A 23,860-nucleotide genomic window follows, 5' to 3' on the forward strand; every position below is an offset into this window, starting at 1 on the left:
TAATGGATGCCATAATCCATTATATCCTATTTAAAATGTGAGATGAAGTAAGTCCAATTCAAAAACCCATGAATAAGTCCAATATCAGTTTTTCCTCCTCTTACCTGTGTATGTCAAACCTTTGACTTTCACCTTTTTAAAACTGTTATTTCAGGGCCTTTGGGTTTGATTGAGTGGTAGGAAACGGTATCACTCAAACTGTGTTCTTACACCCAAATCAAATCGACCGTTTGGGCGATATTCCTGCTATCCATAAAAAGGAATCGTATAGCACTAAGTGCTTTTGCAAACTAAGCTCGCCACCGTGTCTCTAGATACTTCACATTTATTAGACCAAACCTTTCTTGTTTTGTGATTTACACTTTTTCTGAGAGAGTTAGGTGAGTAGATCGGACTAGCCTAGCTAGCTTCGAATAAAGATGGCAGGGGAAACTGCTGGCTTGGCTACGTCCAAAGGTCAACCTCCTCCCAGAACTTCTTACCAAGAGAGATATAAGGGGTTAATTGGAGAGCTTTAGACGTATTGGAAGTCTTTGTTCACAGGCAGGCTAGCTGTTTACTCCTGCTTCCAATTTCTATGCTAAGCTAACCGATGCTAAAACGTAGCAAAACCCTTTTTAAGAGTGAAATTATGGTTTACAGCATAACGTCTATATGTCTTATACACATGCATATAATGCTTTATACAACCATTTGGACTCCGTCCTCCCTCCAAGACTTTGATTCATGAGCCTAATTGCATTTTTTTCTCTCACAATAATCTATTTTTTAAAAGCACCGTATACATTTGTCAGTAAAGGCTATAAGTTAAACATTAACATCCAATCTGATTTTAGACAAAGAATCCCAAAGAAATCTGTTATAAATCTGTTCTCCAACCACATCTGTAGATATACTTGATCATAATAGAGAGGCTTCGATGGATCTACCATATGAAGCTAACCAACAACATACCTGAACAACCTCCAAATTTCCCTGGTGTCTATTTTTAACTCTAGGTCTTGCTGGATGTGCTTTAGCAAAAAGTAATTTTTGGAACATATGGCACAATTTAGTATTGGGATCATAAGACCAGTTTTAAAAAGGGAGTGCAAACAGGAAATCGTGTGTGTAGGTAGCATAAAGATGTTTTTTATTTTACTTTTTTATCCATCAAAGATTCAGTTGAGGTGGAAAAAAAGAATCCATTGAGAATGAAGATCCTGAGTGAGTATCAAATTGTGCTGAAAATGAGAAGAAAATGGGTAATTTCTCACAGGGTTATTCTTAGTTCCTCAAAGCAAGACATTAATCATATGCCCTGTCACATAATACTGTACAGTTGACTTTTATATACAGCAATAGATCTTTTCTGAAGATGAAAGCTGGACATGAAATTGAATTCCTTTTCCCTCTTCTTTGTTGTAAATTCTTGGCATTAAGCGGTGATTAAATTGGCAATTGCATGGTTGAGTTCATGTAACCTCCTTTTTGAAAGTGAAAGCATCCAAAATGCTGACAGGCCAAGAAAGCTAATTGAGAAGTGAAATGAGAAAGAGTGGCGAAATGAGATGGGGGTTTTTTTTTTTTTCTTTTTGCCTTCCTTAAAAAAGTGGGGGAGGGAAAAAAAACTTTTTCCACCTTCATTCTCGTAAATGAGAGCCAGATGAGGGGCTATGCACCCCTGATCCCCCCGAGGTAAGAAACTCTGCTCACGGTGAGCAGCTACATGCTAATGAGAGTCCAATGACACTGCTAGACGCCTCCAGGGGCCATTGTTCTGGGCAGATAAACCTGCACATTCACTTTCTCTCAGCCAGGGCAACAACTTCACCAGATTATGTTCTTTACCAGATTCCCAGCAGCTCTGGCGCTCACTCCGCAATTGTCAATGTTTCAGTCTGAAATTGCAATCTTTGTGTGGGATCCTCTCCCAGTCACATTTGAATAGCTGTGATTGATCAATGCTGAGGGGCTGCGATTATGTAAGAGCGTGGTTTTTTATTTTCTTTGATACTTTAGCTCGTATTAGCCAGATGACACATTTTTGACTCGAACATATCGGAGAAAACCGCAACATGTTTGCATTTGATTGCCTCCAAGCACAGCACGCTCCGTGTGAGGCCTGGCGTTTTGGAAGAGAAGCCGGTGCCTTGGGATTAATTCATCAAATCCATCTTATAAATGTTGTTTGATAGCAACCGTAAGCAAACTATCGGCGAGCCGGCAGACGCCTGAATGTCACTGCCACCCAGCATGTATGGGACACCTACCGCTGCTGGGAAATTCATCACAGATATTGTTTACTTTCTGACTCATGCTTTACAACGTGTGGGGTGGGGCGAGGCCTGGGTTCAGTTGCCTGCAGATTAAAGAGTTCAAATAAACTGCTTCTTTAAGAACTGGCTTTATCATTCATGCATTAATAGAGTGATTGCCGGTCAGCTTGCAGAATCAATTTTAAAAATGAGGTACTGGTTGCTTTGTCTTTGTAAGTTTGTAATTTTCTTGGTGTTTGATGGTTGACCTGCTGGCTCAATTGTTCATTTAAAGAGGCTGGTGAATCAGTGTGTGTGTTGGGCGGCATGGGGTGAAGCCTGAACCCCACATTAAAACATTATGTCATTAAAAGTAAAAAATGATAACAGATGTTCCTGCAAACCCCTCTGAGCGAGCGGGCACCGAACACTGTGGATCTTACAGTAATTCAGGCTGGTGAAAGAGTTCAAACACAGACCTCAGTTTGGGTATAAAGTCACAACACTTATTCTAAGGAATAGCAGACGTCTTAAAGCATTTCTTGGCAAAGGACAAATGATTTTAAGATAAGCTGAAGCAGTCAGGGGATTCTTCTCTGGAAATTCCCGATACATTTCACCATAAACTCATTTTTTTTTTTTTAGTGTCTCTGGACAGTTTTATTTCCTGGGAAGAGGGAGGATTTCTCTTAGATCTCCATCTATTGTTTAGTAGCCTCGATTTCTTATCAGATTGTAATGGATGGAGTGAAATCTAAGCCAGAAGTAGAGATCACGGCCATAGCGGGACTTTAAAATAGTACAACCCCGGGGTCTCTGCCTACATTTACAGCGCTGATGAAAGAACCGAGCCTGTGTGAGCCATCTGACGTAATCAAGGGAGACAAGGTGTAATTGTCAAGGCTGAGAAGAAAACCCCAAACCTGCTCAAGCATAAGTAATGTTCCAAATGCATGCATGCATTCATGGAAATGTTTCCTAGTGGCAGTAACGACTAACCAAACACCTAAAAGAGGAGGCTTTGGTTAAAGCTAATTGCAAGTGTACAATAAACCATGTATATAACGGTGGATTAACAAAAACAGAGGCCATGTGAAACTGTGCTGGGTAATGTCAGATTATAGGATGTGCTGTGGAGATTACAGATGATTAAATCTCATCATGAACTACCAGAAACTCGTTGCTGACTCATCGAAATGCAGTTAGATATGCAAACGTTACGATGGTTCTCAGAAACCCTTCTTGGAATTCACACCATAATCTGATCTGTAACTAAGGTTTGTGGCATCTGTTTATTTTCATCCTCCGTAGTGTTTAGGTTGTTTTTTGGATTTTAAGCGTACGTAGTGTTCTTTACGTTGCCATGCTGACAACAAAGTGCCAGTGGTTAGTTAGTTTGTCCACGGTACATTGAGGTTGCAAAGTGTTGCTTATCTTAACCCGTATATATTTTCTCTTTGACGCCTGACACACAAACTAAAATTAGTGGTGCTGACCATAAATATACTGCAGAGAAGTAGAAGGACCAGGGAGGCTGCTTGCATGCAAACTGAATGTATTCTGGAAAGTTCTGAGCAATTTTAGCAAATCATCCTGGAGAATTAGAATTAGAAACCTAAGCTAAACGTTAATGTCACGACAGATTGCTAGTAATGTGCCAGCATGGTTTGGCAACATATATTAGTTACAAATGTATTCTTTTTTTTTTTCTTTGATTCTTAATTCATTCTAAATTAGCCACTTTCGCTTGTTTTAGTCACATGTCAACTACACCATTGTGGGTGGATTTCTTTTCACAATTTAGATAAATATACCTGCAGGAAAAATCAATGTACCTAAATAACTTTTCTCTTCTACTAAAAGTTTAATAACGTTTAAGAAGAGATAACGTGGATTTAAGTATCTCATTTCCTATCGTTGAGTTACCTGCAGGGCAGCTGGATTCTCTTATTGATGCAGGATCACATATCGCATGGAACGGCAAGTCAAAGCACGGTCCGATCAGTGTCACGTGAGGAGCTACTAGCAGCTATGGTCATAAACAACAATGGCGGCCTTACCCATTATTGAAAAACTACTGTTTTACAGCAGTTTCCCAATTGCCTTAGAAGGTATGAACTCACTTGCAAGCAACATCAGAAACGGTCCAACATGCAATCAAAGCATGGCCCGTGTTTCCTCCTATATTCATGTTAAAATGTCACACAATTAATATCCTCTGCTACCAAGTCTGACGGCTATTTCTCCACACAAACCGACAGATTCTGTGTTTTCAGCTCGACTTGTGAATATTCATTTAAAACAGATCGGCGTTGCTGTTTTTGCCCTCGTCGTTCTGCGTGACGTAATGTTCGGCCTGGTGCATTTCATGTGGTGTGAGTTCTGCACTTTTAAGAAAATAGCCTTTGATATGATGAATTGATTGTCAGCAAACAGTCAGCAGCCAGCTCTAAAAGTGACGTATTTTCTTTTTAAATGAGTGCTGTGCGGTGGAACTTATTTACGAAGATGTGAAGGGTGGTGAAAAAGGACTGATAATAAACATTTGGAAAATCAACTGCTAAATGTATAAAGAAACTGTTAAGTGTTGAGAATTGGGAGGGGTGGTTGAAGGAGCGTTATATCAGAACTGGAGAGTATTCCTGAGTAAAGGGAAGGCAAAGAACAGAACTTCTAGATGGAAAATATTTTCTGTTGCATTGTTAATATAATGGATCACTTTTAAGTACGATGTTACTGTGAGAAGAAGTACTCTTAGCGGCTTTGAAGTGTTCAAAGAGCAAATCTGCTCGTGAGGTAAATGGATCCTCTTAAAATATGCCAAGTCAAAACATAATGCCATAAAAATAAAATCTTGGGAAATTAATTAAAATAGTTGAATTACTCAATAAAGCTGCCCAAAGTGGAAATGTTATTTGTTAGTCCATATATGGACGTTTTAATGGCAAAGTGATTGTTTGTAGCGCAAGGGTGTGTTTTCTGTTTCCTATTAACTGATTATTGTTTGCGGTGCTGAAAAAGATAAAACTGAATTAGTTAATCCGTGTAATAAAAGAAACATGTAATTCGGTGGGCTGGAGAAGTGGATCGCTGGACGGCCCGCAGCTTGACTACGAGGATGTTTGTTGTTTTGCCTCTTTTGAAAACATAACAAAACACAGCCGATGAGCTCCGTTTACAGCCACAGTGGAACCAGTGTTTCCCTTGGAAGGGAATACAAAGGCCAATGGCGTCGGAGGCTGCAGATAGAGGGCGACGGAGGAAGAAGACATCTCATTTCAGATGTAATTTGTCCAACCGGACAAATAAGATTATCTGAGCATTAGGGAACCGAGGAACTGAACCAGCAACAGTTTGTGTGGAGGCATTTTAATTTCACTGGAAACACCTTCATAAGACAGAAGAAGACTCCCTGTGAGGACATTCCCATCCCGACAGCGTAGCCTGCCAAGTCCAAGTCTCATCGCGGTGTCTTGGATCATGTAGTGGGAATAGCTTTTGTTCAAAGATGACGGGATGTGGCTCGATGGATATGCAATGTTTAAAAATAGCGAGTTACAGATTACAAATCTGACATTGTTAGCCATTGAATCTGATTTTGATGCCGCATGACGTACGAAATCCTTCATCCACTGTCCTGGTGTCAACTATGGAGATGCATCCAGGTTGACAAGCTGATACTTTGGTGGCATCTCTCTAGTAAACTGGTCTGTAAAGGATTTCACTTTAAGTGCCTTGCAAGGAAATGTATCAAGCAGAACATACAGTAAATGTTGTTAAAATAAACGTAATCTAACAAATCTAACACAATCATAATCGAACAAAACATAACACAAATAATAATAAGAACATGTTATTCTATTTCTAGTGTAGCATCCGAGCTGTATGACGTCCAATGTCCTCTTAAATACACAAAACACACACCTCTGATGTCACCAACCTGTGCCTGTTCACTCCAACATTACCCATCTAAAGCTGTTGAATCCAACCACCGGCCTGCTACCACGTTTCCTGGGTGAAATCCCCCTTTCTACAGTATCAGGTGATTTATTTATTTTTTAGGCTTTTCTTCTGATTACAAAGGAATCATGGAGTTTTTGAGCATAAGTGTTAAACCACGAGCTCGCAAGTAATTCCTGCTACTGTAGGTTTGATTTGCCGCTCGGAGGTCAGACAGGAGCAGTAGTTAGTGTAACTAGTGTTTTGCTAGTCAGCGACCAGCTTTTGACACGTTGAATGGTGTTGTTATTGTAGCAAAGTGGTCTGCGTTGGTTTGGAATGTGGGTCCAATAAATCAAACTGATCCTTTTACATATGAAGGCCCGAACCCTGTTTGAGTCTACGCACACGAGTACAAACCTCCATGGAGGATTTAAGGCCTGCTGTACATTACAACACACACACACACACACACTCACATTGTGTTAGACTGCCTGTCGCCGATGGAGCGCTGCCAGCCAAACGAGTCATGAGGTCTTGTGCAGATTAATGGGGAGGCACAAACCAAACATGTTTCTCATTGACTTTGTGGACGAACAGCATGTCTTTGCTTCTGCTGGTTGCTCGGCAACACCGAGGCTGCAATATCGTGTTACTAATAGAAGAGTAATTGCAGCGCTATTAGAGATGTGCAAATTTGACTTTTTCCACTTTTGTTGAGTAATGTTGGAATTAGGTTGTGTATGTTAAACGGACAAAAGTCCAACTGTGCAGTTTTCTGTATCCAAGCTGAACATTTTAACAGTTAAGTTCTCATTAAATCTGAGAATGTTTTCTTCACTTTATTCAACCTCAGGGCACATTTAGGGTTGTTGCTTTTGTACTGTGCTGTAACGGACCAAAGATTCTTTCTGACTGCATTCTCCCCATCAGGTATTTATCTCCAGTCCTTGTTTAAAGGCCAATCTTTGATAGGTCAGCTTCTGTTAGACTTTGGTATCTATAGTCCCAACTACAGCCCAGGCAGTTGAATGTTGCACAATTGGTTTGGAAAAGGAATTTTACACCAAGTTCAACTGCACCTGGAGAATATTATGCATTTTATTTTAGAACATAAAGTGGTGAAAACCTTTGCACTACACACAGGGTCAAATATGTTGTTTTTTTTAGAAAATACCTGGTTTTCATTTATTCAGTTATATTCCAAACTCAAAAGTATATGAAACACCTGCTTCTCTTCTAGGGACGAACATTAAAGCTGAGGGAGGCCGTTTATTTTTGGCATTATTGGGCAAAAATGTCCATAATAACATTTCAGCATGTTGTAATTGAATTGGTACCCCGGGGTAGGCGGTTTTCTGGAAACATGAGAATTTGAAAATACAGCCGTCCTCCTGCAGCTTTCTGTCCTAAGCCCCTCCCATCAGACATCATCACCTGTACGAGTCCTTATCGTTAATTTCAAATCCTAATGCTGTTATACAGCAGCAGTTTTCTGAAAGATCCCATCCTGTTGAACTTTGCAAACCTGTGGGCCTGCAAAGCCACTGTGATTTGAGGCTACGATACCTTACCGGCTAACCACAGCACGGCGGTGAGCTCACACAGAAGGGTAAACTATTAGAGGGATGGAGAGAAAATGATGCTTGCATTAAGTTACTGCTGTGAGCAGAGGGCTAAACTTTTAAGCCTTTTCCCTCCATCTCTCCATCAACTCTGCCGATATGGCCAGACTCTCTTTTCTTGGGTTGCTTTGTGGTGTAGGCAGTTGTTGCCAAGGCTGGAATAGCAACTTTTCCTGCAGGATATTCACCGTCTGAAGCAACATGCATGTGCGTCCGCATTTGAACAGCCAATAGGAACGCGCGCTCTCTCTGAAATTACCTGTTATTGGTCAAAGTCCTTCATCAATGCTTAGATTGTATAAAGCCTGAAGACAGCCAAGAAGGAGGGTCCAGAAGTCTTGTTTTCTCTGAGTTATAATAAGCCGAAAGGTATTATGTTTGTTTTTTTGATGCCATTTGATGCAATTTGAATTACCGATACACAGTATTTCCTTGTTTTTCTATCTTTTATTTGTTGACTCATTTAATCCATGGATGTCCCGTCTCCTCCGAGATACAAACACATTTTAAAAAAACAACAAAGAACATGCCATAACATAAGCACCATATATAAATCCAAAGGCAGTGTGGCTTGTTATTTTCTTCAGGCAGGGTCTCACGATGAAAGTGCGGCCCTTTGTTTTCAGCATTTCTTAGATCTGCCGGGGCCTCCTGCAGCTCATTGACTTGGGGACTTTTACACTTAGTGTTCCTTCGCCTTCATCCAAGGGGCATAAATCTCTTCTTTTTTTTGTGGAGAGACAGCTGCATAGCTGTTTTCACCAGTTTGATCCCGAGGAACTGTGAGAACCTACAGTATGCCCGGACAGGCAGAAAGATAATAAACTTAGAAAAACCACTTATGTCCTCGTTTTGGACCTTGAGAAGGAGAAAGCGCCCTGCTGACATGGTCTCCATTACCTGTTTGAGTGGAGGCAGCTGTATAAGGGGCTGTTAAGGATATGACTTCCCTCATCAATCTGGTTTGCACTTCTGGGATGAGGATGGAGGAGAAAGCCGGTGTGACCATTGCCTAGAGGGTAATCTGATGAGAATTACCGCTCAGGTGTCCACATGATTTAAGATTCTCTCTTTCTCCAAAGCCATATAGGTGCTTGTGTTAGCAGAGAATCACACCGGTCCAGCTGAACACACATGCAGGATGCTTTAAATGCCACACGGCCGGCCTGCTTCATCCTCAGTCCTCATGTTTCTCTGAGGGTTTATATCGTAGCGGGTGAAGCATCAGGGCCTATAACTTGATGTAAACGGAGAAGGTGTTTACGGCTACAGAGAGACAAAATAAATGAGCTACAGGAAACCTAAACCCACTGCTGGCAGCGTTACACAGATCCTTTAAACAAAGGAGTCCTTTTTATCATTTTATTGTCACGATGTTGTGCAGTCTGACTGCTATAAATATATACACACACATGACTGTGTCTTCCCATGTGTCACATGATGTGCATTGTTTAAAGATTAAGAGCCGTTGACGGATGTTACTGTATGTTTGATGTAATGTCATAAAAGATCCAACTTTAGACAAGACAACGCTGACGAGCTCCATTTCTATCCTGCTGACCTTTACGTAATACAGGACAGTCTTCATGTTCAGGCCACTCAAACACTTTGCATGAGATTAAGAAAGCACTGTTTTCATCTACATATTGAAAAAGTAAAAACATCCTGTTTTTGAAAATGATTCATCAAGATCACGATCTTTCTGTGGACCGAGTTCCTTTGAATTTCCCCAGAAAGGCAAAACATTGCAAGCAGACACTGTATCGCTGTTCGAATCTGATCATAAAAAGTTTTGATTATAACTTTTTTATATGCATGTAAGTCTGTAAAAAACGAATTGCTTTGAGTGACAGATTGATGCGTTTGAAGGCATATCAAACGGGTAACGATTAAAGGTAAACGGTAAAAACATGTAAACGGTAGAAACATTCACGTTCTAAATCCAATCCATGAGAAATAAGCCTTTGCATGTATTTGATTGGCCAGAATCAACTTTTTGGAAGGTTTTTTTCTCCCCTGCATTGGCTCAATTAAAATTAATGTTTTTTTTCATACAAGGTTTAAGTCTGAATGCAGCCTGACCTTTAATTGAGCAAGGCAGTATTCTATTGCTTTTCTGTTTTGATTTCCCTTCAGATTGAATAACGTGTTTTTATTATTTCAGAAGTTACACCCCCCCTGCCGGGGCCACGGTTTTGCCTCTCTTGCATTTCTCGTGTCTCTGCCTCTAAACCAGCAGGCCTTTCACTTTTACTGTGTTTGATTCACACTTGCAAGGCGTCTCTTCCCAGAGTAATAAATTTAACATGATGTCGTATCCTGATTTAAAGGGTGTGCAAATGATAATCTCACACTGTCTCTGTCTCTCCTCCTTTCTCACACGGTCTCTTTTTTTTTTCTCTCCTCCATCTCGCCACATGCGCTCACCATCCCTCTGTCACGGAAACACACACTCTGCTGTAATATAATGCTGTAGTTTGATCCAGACCTCCCATTCATTTGTTTAGCTATAAAGGTCTATGAAGTTGATATGTGTTTACATATTTGTTCACCCCTCCACTCTTTTCCAGTAACTATGGCCGCTGGCTTGACTTGTATATGTGCACGTATATATGTGTGTGTGTGTGTGTGTGTGTGTGTGTGTGTGTGTGTGTGTGTGTGTGTGTGTGTGTGTGTGTGTGTGTGTGTGTGTGTGTGTGTGTGTGTGTGTGTGTGTGTGTGTGTGTGTGTGTGTGTGTGTCGGCCCGTTGCTGAATTACACAACTCTTTCCACCCTGGGGCCTGAGAACTGGTCTGATGTGACCCGATGATTTTATTGCAGCAACAGTCCTTTTTGAGGACTCGCTCTCTTTTTCTCTCTCTCACACACACACTCTCTCTCTCTCTCTCTCTCTCACACACACACTCTCTCTCTCTCTCTGTGTCTGTCTCTCACCTCCCCCCCTCTCAATTTTTTTTTCTTTCTCCCTCCACATCTGTTAATCTGCTCAGGGAATAGCAGCAGACACAGTTTTCCAAACCTCTGTGCATTTACGTGTCATGCAATTCATCATTGGTAAGTCTTGGAAGAGCACAAGTTCTGAGAAAGTCAGAAACGGACCCTGAACTCCAATCAGATTGTGGCTCATCCAGTAGCCGGGAGCTGGAAATAGGTTTATGGTTGAGGTTTGAGGTTGAGGTGGTGAGCTCGTCCCCAGAAGAAGCAAACAGCATCCTTATCTGTGTCTTCAAACTATCCCTGTGTGTTCGTCTGCTAGAAGATGAAATCCCAGACTCTTCAGAAAGATTCAGATTCAGATTCTTTTTGAGTTTGTTTGTTGTGTGCCACCTTGATACAACCAACTACTGAATATTAATACAACCACTCTCTCATTTGATGAACATGCCCCATCGCTGCAACATGAGCTTCACTGTAGGTCTTCCCCTTCTGAGCGTTTCACTTCCTGTGTGGTATTTGGCTGAACAATGTGGCGAATAGGAAGACCCATGTAAGGAAAGGCCTCGCCATCGCTATCGGCCTTCTTCAGTCGCACCGGCTTGAGAAAAGATACACTGGAAGAATCTGCTATATCATTGTAATATTGCTGGTTGTCCACCGGTTGGCTGCTTTTACCGACTTGAAGAAGTAAACGGTAAAATAAAGTTGCAGAGCACTTGTTGGTTCTACTTCTGATCATTTCTAGCGGAGACAAATGGTGGAAGTAAGTGGCATGACTTCTGGTGGCTTTGACTGACGGTTAAAAGTCAACCATGCATGGGGGCACGGCTGCTCTTTTACCGGTAATGTGTGTTTGTTGGTACAGGGCTGTCTGCAAAGCCATTAAAGCCCCGACCCCTGCTTTTAGACCTCGCCATGCCCTCTGGTCTTTGTGTTTCCATCACGGTTTATCTCTGATTGACTGTGACAGGGAACAATAACGGGCACACAGAGAAAGGGAATTCTCTCTGGCTACTTGTCAGTCCATATTAGCTCAAACCAGTGCCCCCCCCCACCCCCCCTTATTCGACCGATTGCCAGCAGAGAAGACGGGATGTAAGCTGCCAGCCCCTTTTAATAAAGACTTTATGAGGCTTTATTTGTGGTTGATCAAATAGTGAGGATATAAAGACCCTTAATACCCCGGGCTGTTTTCCCTTTCAGTAATAAAGGGTAATGCACCGACACCAGCCATCAATTCTGCACCTTCGAATAATAAACATGAGTTTCACTTTTTCAAACTAAGTCAACAAATTTGCAGTTTTATTGTATGAATAAATGCATATTAAATTAGAAATTTAAACCCATTGCAGGTTTAAGTTTCTAATTTAATATGTGAGGAAATAATGCATTTATGTTGGTCCAGATGCTCTGCAGCTCTTCTCCAAAGGTCAAGTGGTCTATTGGAGGGGTCCTCCTGATGAATTAAAGGTTTCTCAGGTTTATGTGTGATTTACGGAATACTAACCATTTTGCGAACAATAAGAACATAAAGTGATGTCTGCACATTAATATGTACTGAAAATAAAAGTAATTGCTTTTAGCCTGGGAAAGCTCTTAAGCAACAATTCCAGACGAGAAAAAAAAAAAGTCAAATTTATTACTCTACTAAAAAAAAAAAAAGCGTGCAGGAAACAGGTGGGACTGGTGAGATTCAAGTAAGAAAAATTAAGTTTGTGTGGAACCAAAACATTATGAGAAAATAGCATTTTAAATGACATTTCAACATGGCAGACAAGACCAGTGGGTAAATTCATCATTTCCTAATTTGGAGTTAAATGATTCTACAGATCTATCACATTAGATTATGTAATAAATGCAATGCGAAGCTGGAATGATTATTTAAAAAGGGCTCATACAGGTTTTGCATGTTGTGTTTTTAATAACAATTACGATCAACAATCAATCAAACAATATTACTGCCAAAAAAAAAAAAAAAAAAAAAAAACGTCACCTAAATGTCACCTAAAGGAAAGATGACTCCGACTGGGCGAATGCCAAACAGTACAGGGATTCAGAATGGTTCTCCTGACTCGGAGCAAAATGAGGTCTAACTGTACATCCAGCCACTGTCATGTAATGACTCTCCCCCCCTCCCTTTTCTTTTTTTTTGTTCCATTAGGGCTTCACACTGTGAAAGAGCACCAAAACAAACAGAGACGGAGCAGAGGGAATGAAAGACTGTAGTGTGTTTTTGGGAACGATGGAGTCCTGACTACATGCGATGTCTTGTGAGTGACGGGTGACAGGTGAGAGGAGAGTGAAGGAGTAAAACTAACATGACATTTCTTGTTATTGCTGGAGAAAAGTGCTCCGGTTGAACATTCTGGGGGAATAGTCACCTTTTTTAATACAATACGACTTACGTCAAGCATATACTGGATCACATACAACAGGTAAAACTAATTAGTACACGGACAAAACGTTGCATATTCTTTCTAAATCACAAGGAAATGTAACAGTACCCTAAGTTTAATATAAGCGTTTCCACCAATGGAGATACATGTCGATTTGTGTCCCAGTTTAGTGAAACGATCACCATACGGCACGTTGCATAACCAGACCGAATCTGCCATTAATGTAAAAGAAATCCCATAAAAACCTGTTACGTAACGCGTGTTCTTTTCCAGTATAATCTTTGATGTCCCATAAATAATTTGAACCTGTTAGAGATGAGAACGTCCAGTGAATGGCAGTGTGCTCATGGCTTGTTTCCATCACAGTTCTTAGCTTCCATACAGGTCCCTTCCTCTTCTTCTTTCTCTTCTTCTTCTTCTTCCATCCATTCTAATAGATGCACCGCAAAAAAAAAAAAAAAAAAAAAGGCCATTACTACTGGCTGGCCAAAAAAAGAAAAGCTTGGCTCAACTTCTTTGTTCATTCACTTTCCATTGCAAATCCAGCAGGCATTCTCTCAGCTCTCCTTTTCCCTGACCACAGCTATGGCTTTGGATACAGCAGCAAGTCTGTCCTTTCTCCTTTTGTGTTTGAAGATAATGTCCACTGTTTGAAGGGGAAGGGAACTTTAAGCGAGGTCAAGGTAACAAAAAAATAAAATCCAGCCTGAAAGTCCTCTTTGGAGCGTTCAGTAGGACACAGTCTATATTTGTGGTTATTAACAACATCATCACCAAGGCGAGAGGTTATAACTTTGTGGAATATTTGGTTGAACTGAAGCATGAATATACCACAAAATAATAAGTCTCTGTCATTCGTTGCCCATGAAGCAGCTCCCGATTTGTCACAGATACATTTGTACGGGGCTCTATTTTAAAAGCATTCTTTGATTTTGATCGTTTTTTTAATGATGAAAATAATGACTGAGTGGGATGGGGCAAAAAAAAAATGAAGTTTTTAATAAAAAACATCTGCATCCTTAAAAAAAAGTGTGACCTCCAGAGTGGTGTTCAGATCTACGCCATGAGGCCTCACGGTCAGTTTAAGTATTTGTCACAGCTAAGAGTCCAGGAGTCAATGAGCGTGGGTTTTTCCGTCAGTACCGAGTAAAATCCTGCCGTTCCTACCTCGCCTTTTCACGTCTTCTCAGCTACACTTGCAAGACTTGACGATCATGTTGGAGAGCTGCTCCACTTTGGGGGTCCGTCCGGAGTAGTAGAGTATAGTGAGGGGTTCCAGGTCTTGGGGGACACAGCAGGGGGAGGCTGATGCCTCCGGATTCAGAGTGTTGTACAGGCTCAGCAGCTATTGGAAAGCAAACAGGGAGAGACTGTGTTATAGTCTTGATAGTGTGCTGGTTTGTTAAATCAGTCTGACAGCTGAGTATCTGGAAATACTGAGACATGTGAGAATTCATCCCAAATAAATCATTCTAATAAGCTTCTTTTCATATTTTCTGGGAGATTATGGTCTGCAGAAGGAGGAGCTGAGGGTGGAGAGCCAATCTTTTGGACCTGCTTTCCCCCCGTCAGCCACCTTAATTAACAGATTATTCATCGGGACAATTATGTTCAGTAGAAAGTAGATTCAACGTGTTTGAAAGCCCATGAAGACTCTCTGGTTTTGTATCCCCGATGGGTGCTTCTTACCGAGCTGTGTGTTGTATCCGAGCTCCTCAGGTAAGGGCAGGGCCCGGAGCAGTAGTTGGCGTCGTAACCGCTGGGCTCGTGGATCCACTTCCAGTCCAAGTCACGCCGGAAATCGATGTAGAGCCGGCGAACGCAGCAGCTCTCCTCCGTGTTTCTGCGACGATAAAACGGCACAATTGGTCTCTAGTTAAATCGTTGCAATGGTGCTCCTCGTATTTGATGTAGCAGCAGAGATTTGGGATATTCCGATTCCTACCATTGTGCACTATTCCATGACTTACGAGAAGCAGTAGTTTGTGTCCAGCGCTCTCTTGCGTCGGCGTGTGGTCTGAGTTTCCAGGCGGTGGGGGGGGATCATCATGAGGATCAGGTGAGGCAGGTACTGGTCCTTTTTCTTCTTCAGGTGATCCAGATCCAAGCGACTTTGCTCCTCATCTCCATCTATGCCTTAATTATAGACACGATGCAACTACTGTTTAGTGGTGCTTTTTTTTTCTCTCTCTCTCTCTCTCTCTCTCCCAGCATGCAATTTTCAAAATGATGGACTGTGCAGCTGTGGCTCTCATCATTCTTTTTACACAATGAAGAAATGAAAACTTTGTTTCTAAAAGCAAAAAATGAAATGTTTTAATTGCAAGTTTATTCTAAATCAGGCGAGGACATAAAAACAACCACGACCTCTAATTAAACCATATTGTGGAATTATGGATCGTCTAGAATAAAGGCATTTTTTCAATGATTCAAGAATAAATCTTGTAAATTATAGGACTAAGGAAGACATAAAAATGCAACATAATCCATTGCATTGAAACTGATTGGAGGGATGGTCAGAAAGATGTACGGAAGACATTAAAATATCAGATCAAAACTATATGACAGGATGTTGTAGACGCCTACCTTTGAACTTGACCTCCAGGACTTCATTCTCATTGTCAATGATGTCACCGTTTGGGTTGAATGTGTGGCAGGGACAGTGCACGCTGATTTCCAAACCCAGATTAGTTCCTAACGGAGAACAGTGGAGAAGAGGATTTCCAAAAACAGTCGACAGTCTCCCTCTTTTAGAAATCAATGCTTGTAGGTCACATTTCTGAGTTCAAACACGGGCTGATGGTTCGGATCAATCCCAGGTTTTTAGAAACTAGTGACCTCGGTCTCACCTCGGTTCATCAGCCATTCCCGCACTGTTTCCGTCACATCGAAGGAGACCCACTCCGGAGTCCCTTTGGTCAGCACGTTCTTGGCCGCAATGTAGCGTTGTTTCCTAATGTGTTCGTTCGGCCTCACGATCTGCAAAACAGTCATCATAAGTCACTCTAATAACACGTTTTCTCTCAATACCTAATAACGGTGTTATCAGTTATGAACCGTGAGGAAATGTGATGACTGGAGCATTCCAAACGGATGACGGCGAGATAAGAATAGTGCTGACATGCTGATATTAAGCATGTTATCCATCTTGGTTTGGCCCGACGGATGGACGGACAGACATTGTCATCACTTCAGCTTCAAATCCTCCCTGGATAAGGAGGCAAGTCTTTCTTTTTATAAATTGTTTTTACGTTATGTGGTGCTCGATGCATAATATTTCACTTATTTCAGGGACTGTGAGCTTATTCAGACGCTTGATGGACAGGTTACACCTTGTAATCTGTTCATGGAGTCTGATGACATCACACGCTCCACCCACCTTCAACCTGAGCAGCAATTAGCCAACACACCTGGGAGATGTGCAGGGAAGGGAAGAACGCCACCAGCCACCTGTATTCATACTTGTGTCCAGCTGATAAATGAATGTAAGTCCAATAATATTCACGCTCCTGATAGAAAACTCTGGTTCTTTAGCTCGCTGTGTTGTATGATCTGTGTTTCTCAGCCAGGTAGGGTGGTGTCACTTTATCAAAGCTTGTATGCTGAAAATAGCTGCAGTAATATTCACTCATACAGTAACTGTAAGACCAAAACAATGAGCTAAAAGTGAAGTGTTGCAGAGTTGTTGGCTGTTAATTCTCTATGGTTTTGTCACTGCAAGAAACCCCCTTTTCTTCCCATTTCCCCTCGCCTTCATATTCTTCCACAATATAAAAGTACAAGGCTAAATAACAAGCCTCGGCCCTGACCGGTCTCTCAAGTCCTCCCTCGTCTCTGGAGTCAAAACCGTTGGCTCCGTGCACGCTCCTGCTTCCCGTGTATTTGGCAGATGAGTGGGAACAAATGCAAATGTAAAAAATGTAATTTACTTCTCAGGAAATCTCACTTGAGCATGACCTTGTGTCAACTCTGCCCCGTATCCCTCTCCCCCTGCACAACGCCGGCCAACAGATTAAGCTCTTCTGCAATTACAGACTCTCTTCCAACCAACCTTTTTTTTTTTCTTAGCGTTGAGTTGAAATCTATAGTCCTATCACGTGTTTGGTAATATTCCCCTCGTGGGTTCGTCATGACATCACTCCCAAGACGAGTATCTATATATGGTGGTATGTTTTTAATTTGATTTCAATAAGTTTGCTTTTATATTGGATAGTCGATGCCAGGACATTACAGGGAGGACGTTCACTCCGACTCACTCTAAAAGCGTGTTGCATCATTTTATCGATCAAAAAGTCCAGCACTGCTTTTTTTTTAAGAGCTTCATCGACTTTTCATACTGTTTTGAGGACCAAATGTTAAAGGCCGCTACATAACCAGAATGAGGACTGCGTTAGATCTGGGTTGCCAGAGCTGCACGAACAGTCCTCCTGTCCTGATCCTGCTAACATTCTGCAGGCCTGTTGAGCTTTTTTGGCTTTTGGTCTGGCTGTTACCCATGCATGCCTGCGACCACAATCTGGTTATCGTTGGCTCTCTTGGTCAATTAGGGCCTGAAATCGTGTGATGGAGAACAACAAACCAGCTTATGTAAGATATGTTCTTGACAGACGTTTTGAACTATATCTAAGAACAAATATTAAATTAGAGGGGGAAAATAGACTTTGAAGCTCCTTGTTGCCATGACTATGAGCGTCGTCTGTTCTGATCTTGGTATAAGGACAAGGAAACGGTACCTTTACGCACCTGGTAGAGCTCAATCCGCTGTTCATTCCTCTTAGAACTCGAGTTTGGCACCCTCAGAGCTCGAAACTCTGCTCTGAAGAGGTTGGTCGAGTTCCTTTCCATTGCGGAGACGTTGAAGCGGAAAACCTTAGAGGTGATGCCTTTTGGGCAGTAGAGCAGATCGTCTGGAACGGGGAATAAAATAAAAAGTTTTGTGAGAGAACAGACTTGGAAATTCTTATCGAGGTCTGGTGCAAGACGAGCAGTTTTATGTCTGATCGCAGACCTCAAACGCGACATGACTCGACAACATAATCGCAGATACTTGCCTTGCGATCTCCTTCATAATGAGTGGTTTAAATAAAAGTTCTCAAGTGGGCCTTTATCACAGCAGACATTTTGACTTGCCACAGTAGGAAAAAACCAGTTCTGTTATACTCAAGTGTCCCAGTGAGCCATTACAGTGCGACAGTGAGCCAGCATGCATTATAGCCTGAAACTGAAGAAGCTAAATGGAATTCAGCCATCATTCCCTTTTATTATCTTTGGTAAGAAAGCCGTGCAAAAAGTGCCGTCTCCATAAGACACCGTGAGGCAAACGGAATTATATCTCTCAACAATCATGTCTGCAGTTGACATTAGAAGCTGTGAATGTACATTTAAAACCTTAATAATGGGGCTGCAACTCAGGCTCATGTTATTTTTTTAATAATCCATGAATCGCTTCGTCTATTAAATGTCATAAAGTTGTGACAAAATGCCTGTCCAAATTTCCTAAAACACAAGATGTCATCAACTGCTTTTTTTTCACTGACAAAAAAACAAAAACTATACATTTTATAGACAACGAAGAGCAGCAAATCAATTCCCCTATTGATTATTAACCACTCGTTTGAGCTCTATTTAATAGCATATAGCAATAGCTTTAATTTAGCCTGATTTCATCCCCAATACAATTTTGAAAAATACAGTTCTGGCTGAGTGAGGGGGAGAGGCGTTGCTTTGGATCACACTTTAATTCTTCCTTGATGACAGAGTAATTGCAGTTGTGCTCCACAGAAGCACTTACTGGTGTTAACGGAGTTGGCAGTGAATGTAATAATTTCAAACTCTACATGGCAATGCAATGGAAACTCCCCCCTTCCCAACTTTTTTTTTTTTTTTACATATATTGCGTCAGAAATAAAGTGATACTTTGATATTAAAATAATGGCATGTATTTACAGTCGATGTTTGTTTAATATGCTGTTGGGTTTGCTGGGTGCCACTATGTCAGCCCCAGTGAATGATTAGTGTGTTTGCCTGCCTTATCAAAATTCCTCAGTGTTTCTCTAACGCTTTGTCTATATTTGGTGGAAGTGAAAATGTTGTAATTGAAAAAGCAATAGTTTTGAGCTCAGTGTGACTTCACCTCGCTGCTATCTGCGTATCAAGAACCCTGCTATCCACGGCCCCCTCTGACAACTTGTTGGACCCGAAACCCCTTTCTGACCATGATGACTTCTCCACAACCCGACCTCAGTCATTGACATACGCCAGATTCTCCACGCGTACCATGCTATAAAAGGAAATCTTTTCCGATGATTGCAGTCCGGCCTCTCGATGTAGTAATTTGCCATTCTCCCAGCGGCTTTCTGCTTCATTTGCACCTGTCACGGATTTGTGTTGGTTCACAGGGGCCGCCTCAGATCCACCGAAGGTCGACAGTTTACCTCCACGAACCGTCAAAGAAGCGTGTGTGTGTTTGGTGAAGGAGTGACTGACTGAGAGTCAGAACTTTATCCCACAAAGACAGACTAACTGGCTGCTCATAACGCTGGGAAATGCACGTATTTGCGAATTGAGAACATTGATACCACCCTCATGTCTGGCTGATGTCTGCGAGTTCATATTTATCGTACGGTTAGCATAGTGCAAAGACTGGGAGCAGGGGGAAACGGCTTTAGCCTGACTTTTCTGTATTTAGCAGAGAAGACTTACTCAAAATACACAAATCTTTAAGAAAAGAAAGTCATTCAGGATCTCTGATCTCAAGTAGAGACTCTCATTATATCATTCTATTGCATTCACTGTATTTGATGAGTCCAGGCAGATGGTTTCTCCCCGTTCAAGTGTAGTTTTTTGTTCTTGCCACTTCCACCCTTGTGCCTGCTGATGTGTCACTCTTTATAAATGCATGTAATTGAATTGATTGGAGAAGAATGTCTGCATCAGTGGCCCAAAACGATGTTTGTTAGTGTCAAAGCCCTCTAGTGGTCGTAGTAAGTATGACAGGTGCAGAGGAGCAAGTAGCATATGACACTTAAAGAGCAGCACGTTTAGTGTGATGACCTCACCTTAAAGTGTTTATCACTGTCACCATGACAACCAAGCATCCTTAATCTTAATGAAGTAGCCTTTCTCAGCCAAATCAGGATGTTTTCCAACCTCATTGATTTTTACCCAAACAACCATGTTTCCCTATAACCATAACAATAGTGTCGCATCCTAAGAGTGAGTTTTATTTTTCAACTTCTAAAAGTTTTGACCGCAAATGATATTGTCCCACCGACAGGAGAAAACTCTTCTATGTGTGACTGAGTTTGACAAAACGTGAAGAAATTATGTATGAAGTGCATCATTTGTTGGGGAGAAGACAAAATGTGTGTGTGAAAAAACACAAAACTGTAAAATGTGGCAACATTAAGGTGAGCTTCCCATCCACAAACATCAGGAAAACTGTCAGTTTTGATAGGAAAAGTTTACACTTTAGAGCGTTATTAACTTCCTGTGAACGTGCAAATATTATAAGGATGCAGAATATTTAGAAAGTCATAATTTCTGTATTTTATCCATATATATATATTAATGTGGTGCCCTTTAAGTGAAGAAAACTGTCTGCCAGATTAGAATTAGAGTTGAGAATCTATAAAATTGTCATCTGGCCAACTCCAGCATATGAAAATCACATTAACCACCTCAGAGAGTAGGCTCACTGTATGCATGTGGATATACAGCGTATTGACAAAATGCATATTTCCAAGTATGACATCATCTTGGACACGTTTAAAAAAAAAACACACTCTGCCATGCCAGTACCACAATTTTAAGGAATATTATTAGCTTGTTGACATTTTAAGTATCTGAGAAGTAGAGATGTTGACTTGGGCACACGCCGCTACTTTTTGTCAGTTAAGCACATATATATGCCGTTAGGTTTCTGCCTTCTTTCCATTTGTTTTTGAAGTTAATCACATCAAACTCGGGCACAAGCATGGAGAAACTCTGATCTTCACCCAACCGTTAGAAGAAAACGTATGTTAATACGGCCTGCATCATAAAAGCCCATCTGTGGGTCCGGATCCGGCAGTGAAAGCAGCACACCAACTCGAGGCACCTACCGCCTGCCGTTTTTGTCAAAACCATTTTGCGAGATTCAAAACAGAACATTGCCGAGGAGAAATAGGTCTTTTGAGAAACACCTGTTGATTTCAAAGGGACTGTGATGCAATGGTCTTGGCTTTGCTCTCGACCATGAGGCCCTCTTTGGCTTTTACACACGCACAGCATTTATCCTATTCTACTTTCTCAGTAATCCAAACTCAGTCGGACCACATGCTGTATGAATCTCCCTCAAGTGCTGACACATGTCCCTCTCAGCACAAGTTTTCCACTCATAGCTTGTGTTTCTATAGAGGAAACGGTGGTGCCAAATAGAGATTTGGCACAAATCCCTTGACGTTAAAAAAAAAAAAAAAAAAAACAACGTGAGGGGAACGGGCCTTCGCTGATAATCTCAACAAATATTTCCCAAACAAATTAGAGCTCATTATTCCGCGTGCGGCGGAATGTTACCTACAGTAGAGGCAGTAAAACGACGGCACAGTGGAATGCTTCAGGTTTAAGGGGAATGGATGCAGGATCGGTTTCACCCTCAACTTAGCAAACCTGAGCAGTTGGGTGAGTGATCTCATGCTCATGGGCCACCCGTGTGGGCAATTCACCGGCCAAGGCAGGAAGTGGGGGTCGCTTAATGCTCGTCTTCAACGTGTCGGTGTACGCTAGGGACCCCCCACTGTCCCGCCAGACTCCACGGGGGGAGAGAGGGATGCCTCCGTCCAGACTACCAGGGTGGGGGGAGGTCATTAACGTCTAACTTTTCCTGTCCACCACTGTTAACTTTTCCTACTTCGTCTCCTAAAGGCATCCCCATCCGCCCGGGCAGATGTCCCTCTCATTTGGGCCTGACTGGAAAGGAAGTGGGAACATCTGGGGAGAAGGACAGAATCCATGGAGGGGAAAAAAACAAGAGGAGGAAGAGTGGAGTCAGGAGTAGGAGGAGAGTGACTTTCCTGGAACACTGATGCAGGGCTAAGACAGGTTGGTACTGCAGCAAGAAAGCACATCAAGTGCACCGCAAGTTCACCTTTCAGTTTTACAAAAAACCTCGTAGAGCGCTGACACATCTGTGTGGGCGTGTTTTTTTTGTTGTTGTCGTGGTTTTTCATTCATATTAAAGGGCCGACCTCCACTTTTTGCTCCTTGTTTTCTCCACTGGGATGTTTGAGCTTCGCTGTGCAGAATGACGTACGTGTTTTCACATCAAGTCTCGAGTATAGGATGATTATGTGACGTCACAACTAGTCCGGAAGTCAATCGGCTCTCCAGTGTTTGACTGTACACAAGTGTGAGGTGGTGATGCCTTCACGTGTCCAGCAGTTAAACACTTTAAAGGCTATTTCCATATTTATAGATTATGGATTTTATTATTTAGTTTATGATTATTTTAATGGGTGATTTAAATATATGTTGGGGGGGGGGGCATAAATATTTGTGCAGCAGCGATGAAGAGTGGCTGAACTAGAAACTATAAATAGTACAGATATTTATGAATGGCTGGAGTTTTGAGATTGCGTCTGGCTGACGGGGTCCAGGCGTGCACTCTTCATTTGGTGCGTAATTACGCACTCCGTCGCCGCGGGTTGCTGGCATTAAATCAAGACATACATGAGATATACAGTAAAGGCCACCCAAATAATGGCAATACTTACTGCTCTCCGGCGGTCCGTAGACCATGTTGAATTTGTATATCTCTTTGGCATAGTACTCTGTCTCCGTGTTGTCCTGACCGCAACTCTGCTGCCGATCCCTCCTGAGCTCCTCCAGTAGCTCCTTGGTGCTGTTATACAACGCCTGGATCTGATACGGGATTTTACTCGGTCCGAGGGAGTGCGGAGGACTCGTCAGCCGGAGTTTGCTCAAAATCTGACCCCGTATCGCCTCGACCCTCTTCCGTTTCACGTGGTCGATGTCCACGGTGGCACAAGTCGACAGAGATGAGCTCAGGGTCGCGCAGTTGAGGAGGAGGACGAACAGTAACGCCTTGCCCAGATGCATCTTTCTCTCCGCATCTGGTTCGCTCGGTGGGTGAAATGGTTCAGCTTCTGCCCGAGGTCAGTGTCTAACGGTCAAAGCGATAAGCCCCCGCTGTCGTTTCGCTGCGCTTCCGTTGGGAACTATTCATGGAAGTAGAAGAAGAAGAATAAAAAACCTCCTCCCGGACATCACTCACTTCAAAGTCCGACAGAAACTATCCCGCACACATGAACTTCATCCGACACAAACGCATCTGGAGAGAGCAACTTTTCTTTTGCATTCTTGTGCGCAAAATCCAGTAGATCTGATGTGGTCCCGCGGCGGCTTCGGTGCGTCTCTCCTCTCGTCTGTCTCATTAAGATCTAGTGGCTCTCCTCGCCGTCTGTGCGGAGGCAGACCGCGGGCTGTCAGGTTAACGAGGAGGTGGATGTGCGACTTTGAGCGGTCGGTGTGGCCTCGCGGGTTTTATACCGCTGGTTTCTGACGTTTGATGGAGGAGGGACCGGGGGAGCCCGCACCAGAGCAGCCCTCACCGGGACGTCGACTCATAGAATAAACATGTAAAATAGTTTTTTTCTGATCCCCGTAAACAATATGAGTTGTTCCATAAAGTTGGAAAGTTTTGGTCGTAATATTATATATTATTTC

At 42.2% G+C, this 23,860-nt stretch overlaps 1 protein-coding gene across 1 annotated transcript; it reads right to left on the reverse strand.

Annotated features, from left to right (window-relative positions):
- Positions 1–12,132: 12,132 nt before the first annotated feature.
- On the reverse strand, positions 12,133–23,629 carry LOC311026450 (transforming growth factor beta-3 proprotein-like). The gene is made up of 7 exons (XM_084030019.1): positions 22,888–23,629; positions 17,879–18,042; positions 15,985–16,114; positions 15,722–15,829; positions 15,106–15,271; positions 14,825–14,978; positions 12,133–14,480 (listed from the first exon to the last, which is right to left on the reverse strand). The coding sequence occupies exons 1-7, from the start codon at positions 23,231–23,233 to the stop codon at positions 14,322–14,324; spliced, it is 1,227 nt and encodes a 408-aa protein (XP_083886145.1). The 5' UTR covers positions 23,234–23,629; the 3' UTR covers positions 12,133–14,321.
- Positions 23,630–23,860: the final 231 nt, after the last annotated feature.

Source organism: Eutrigla gurnardus (genome assembly GCF_963514095.1).
Source record: "Eutrigla gurnardus genome assembly, chromosome: 16".
NCBI classification, from domain to species: Eukaryota; Metazoa; Chordata; class Actinopteri; order Perciformes; family Triglidae; genus Eutrigla; species Eutrigla gurnardus.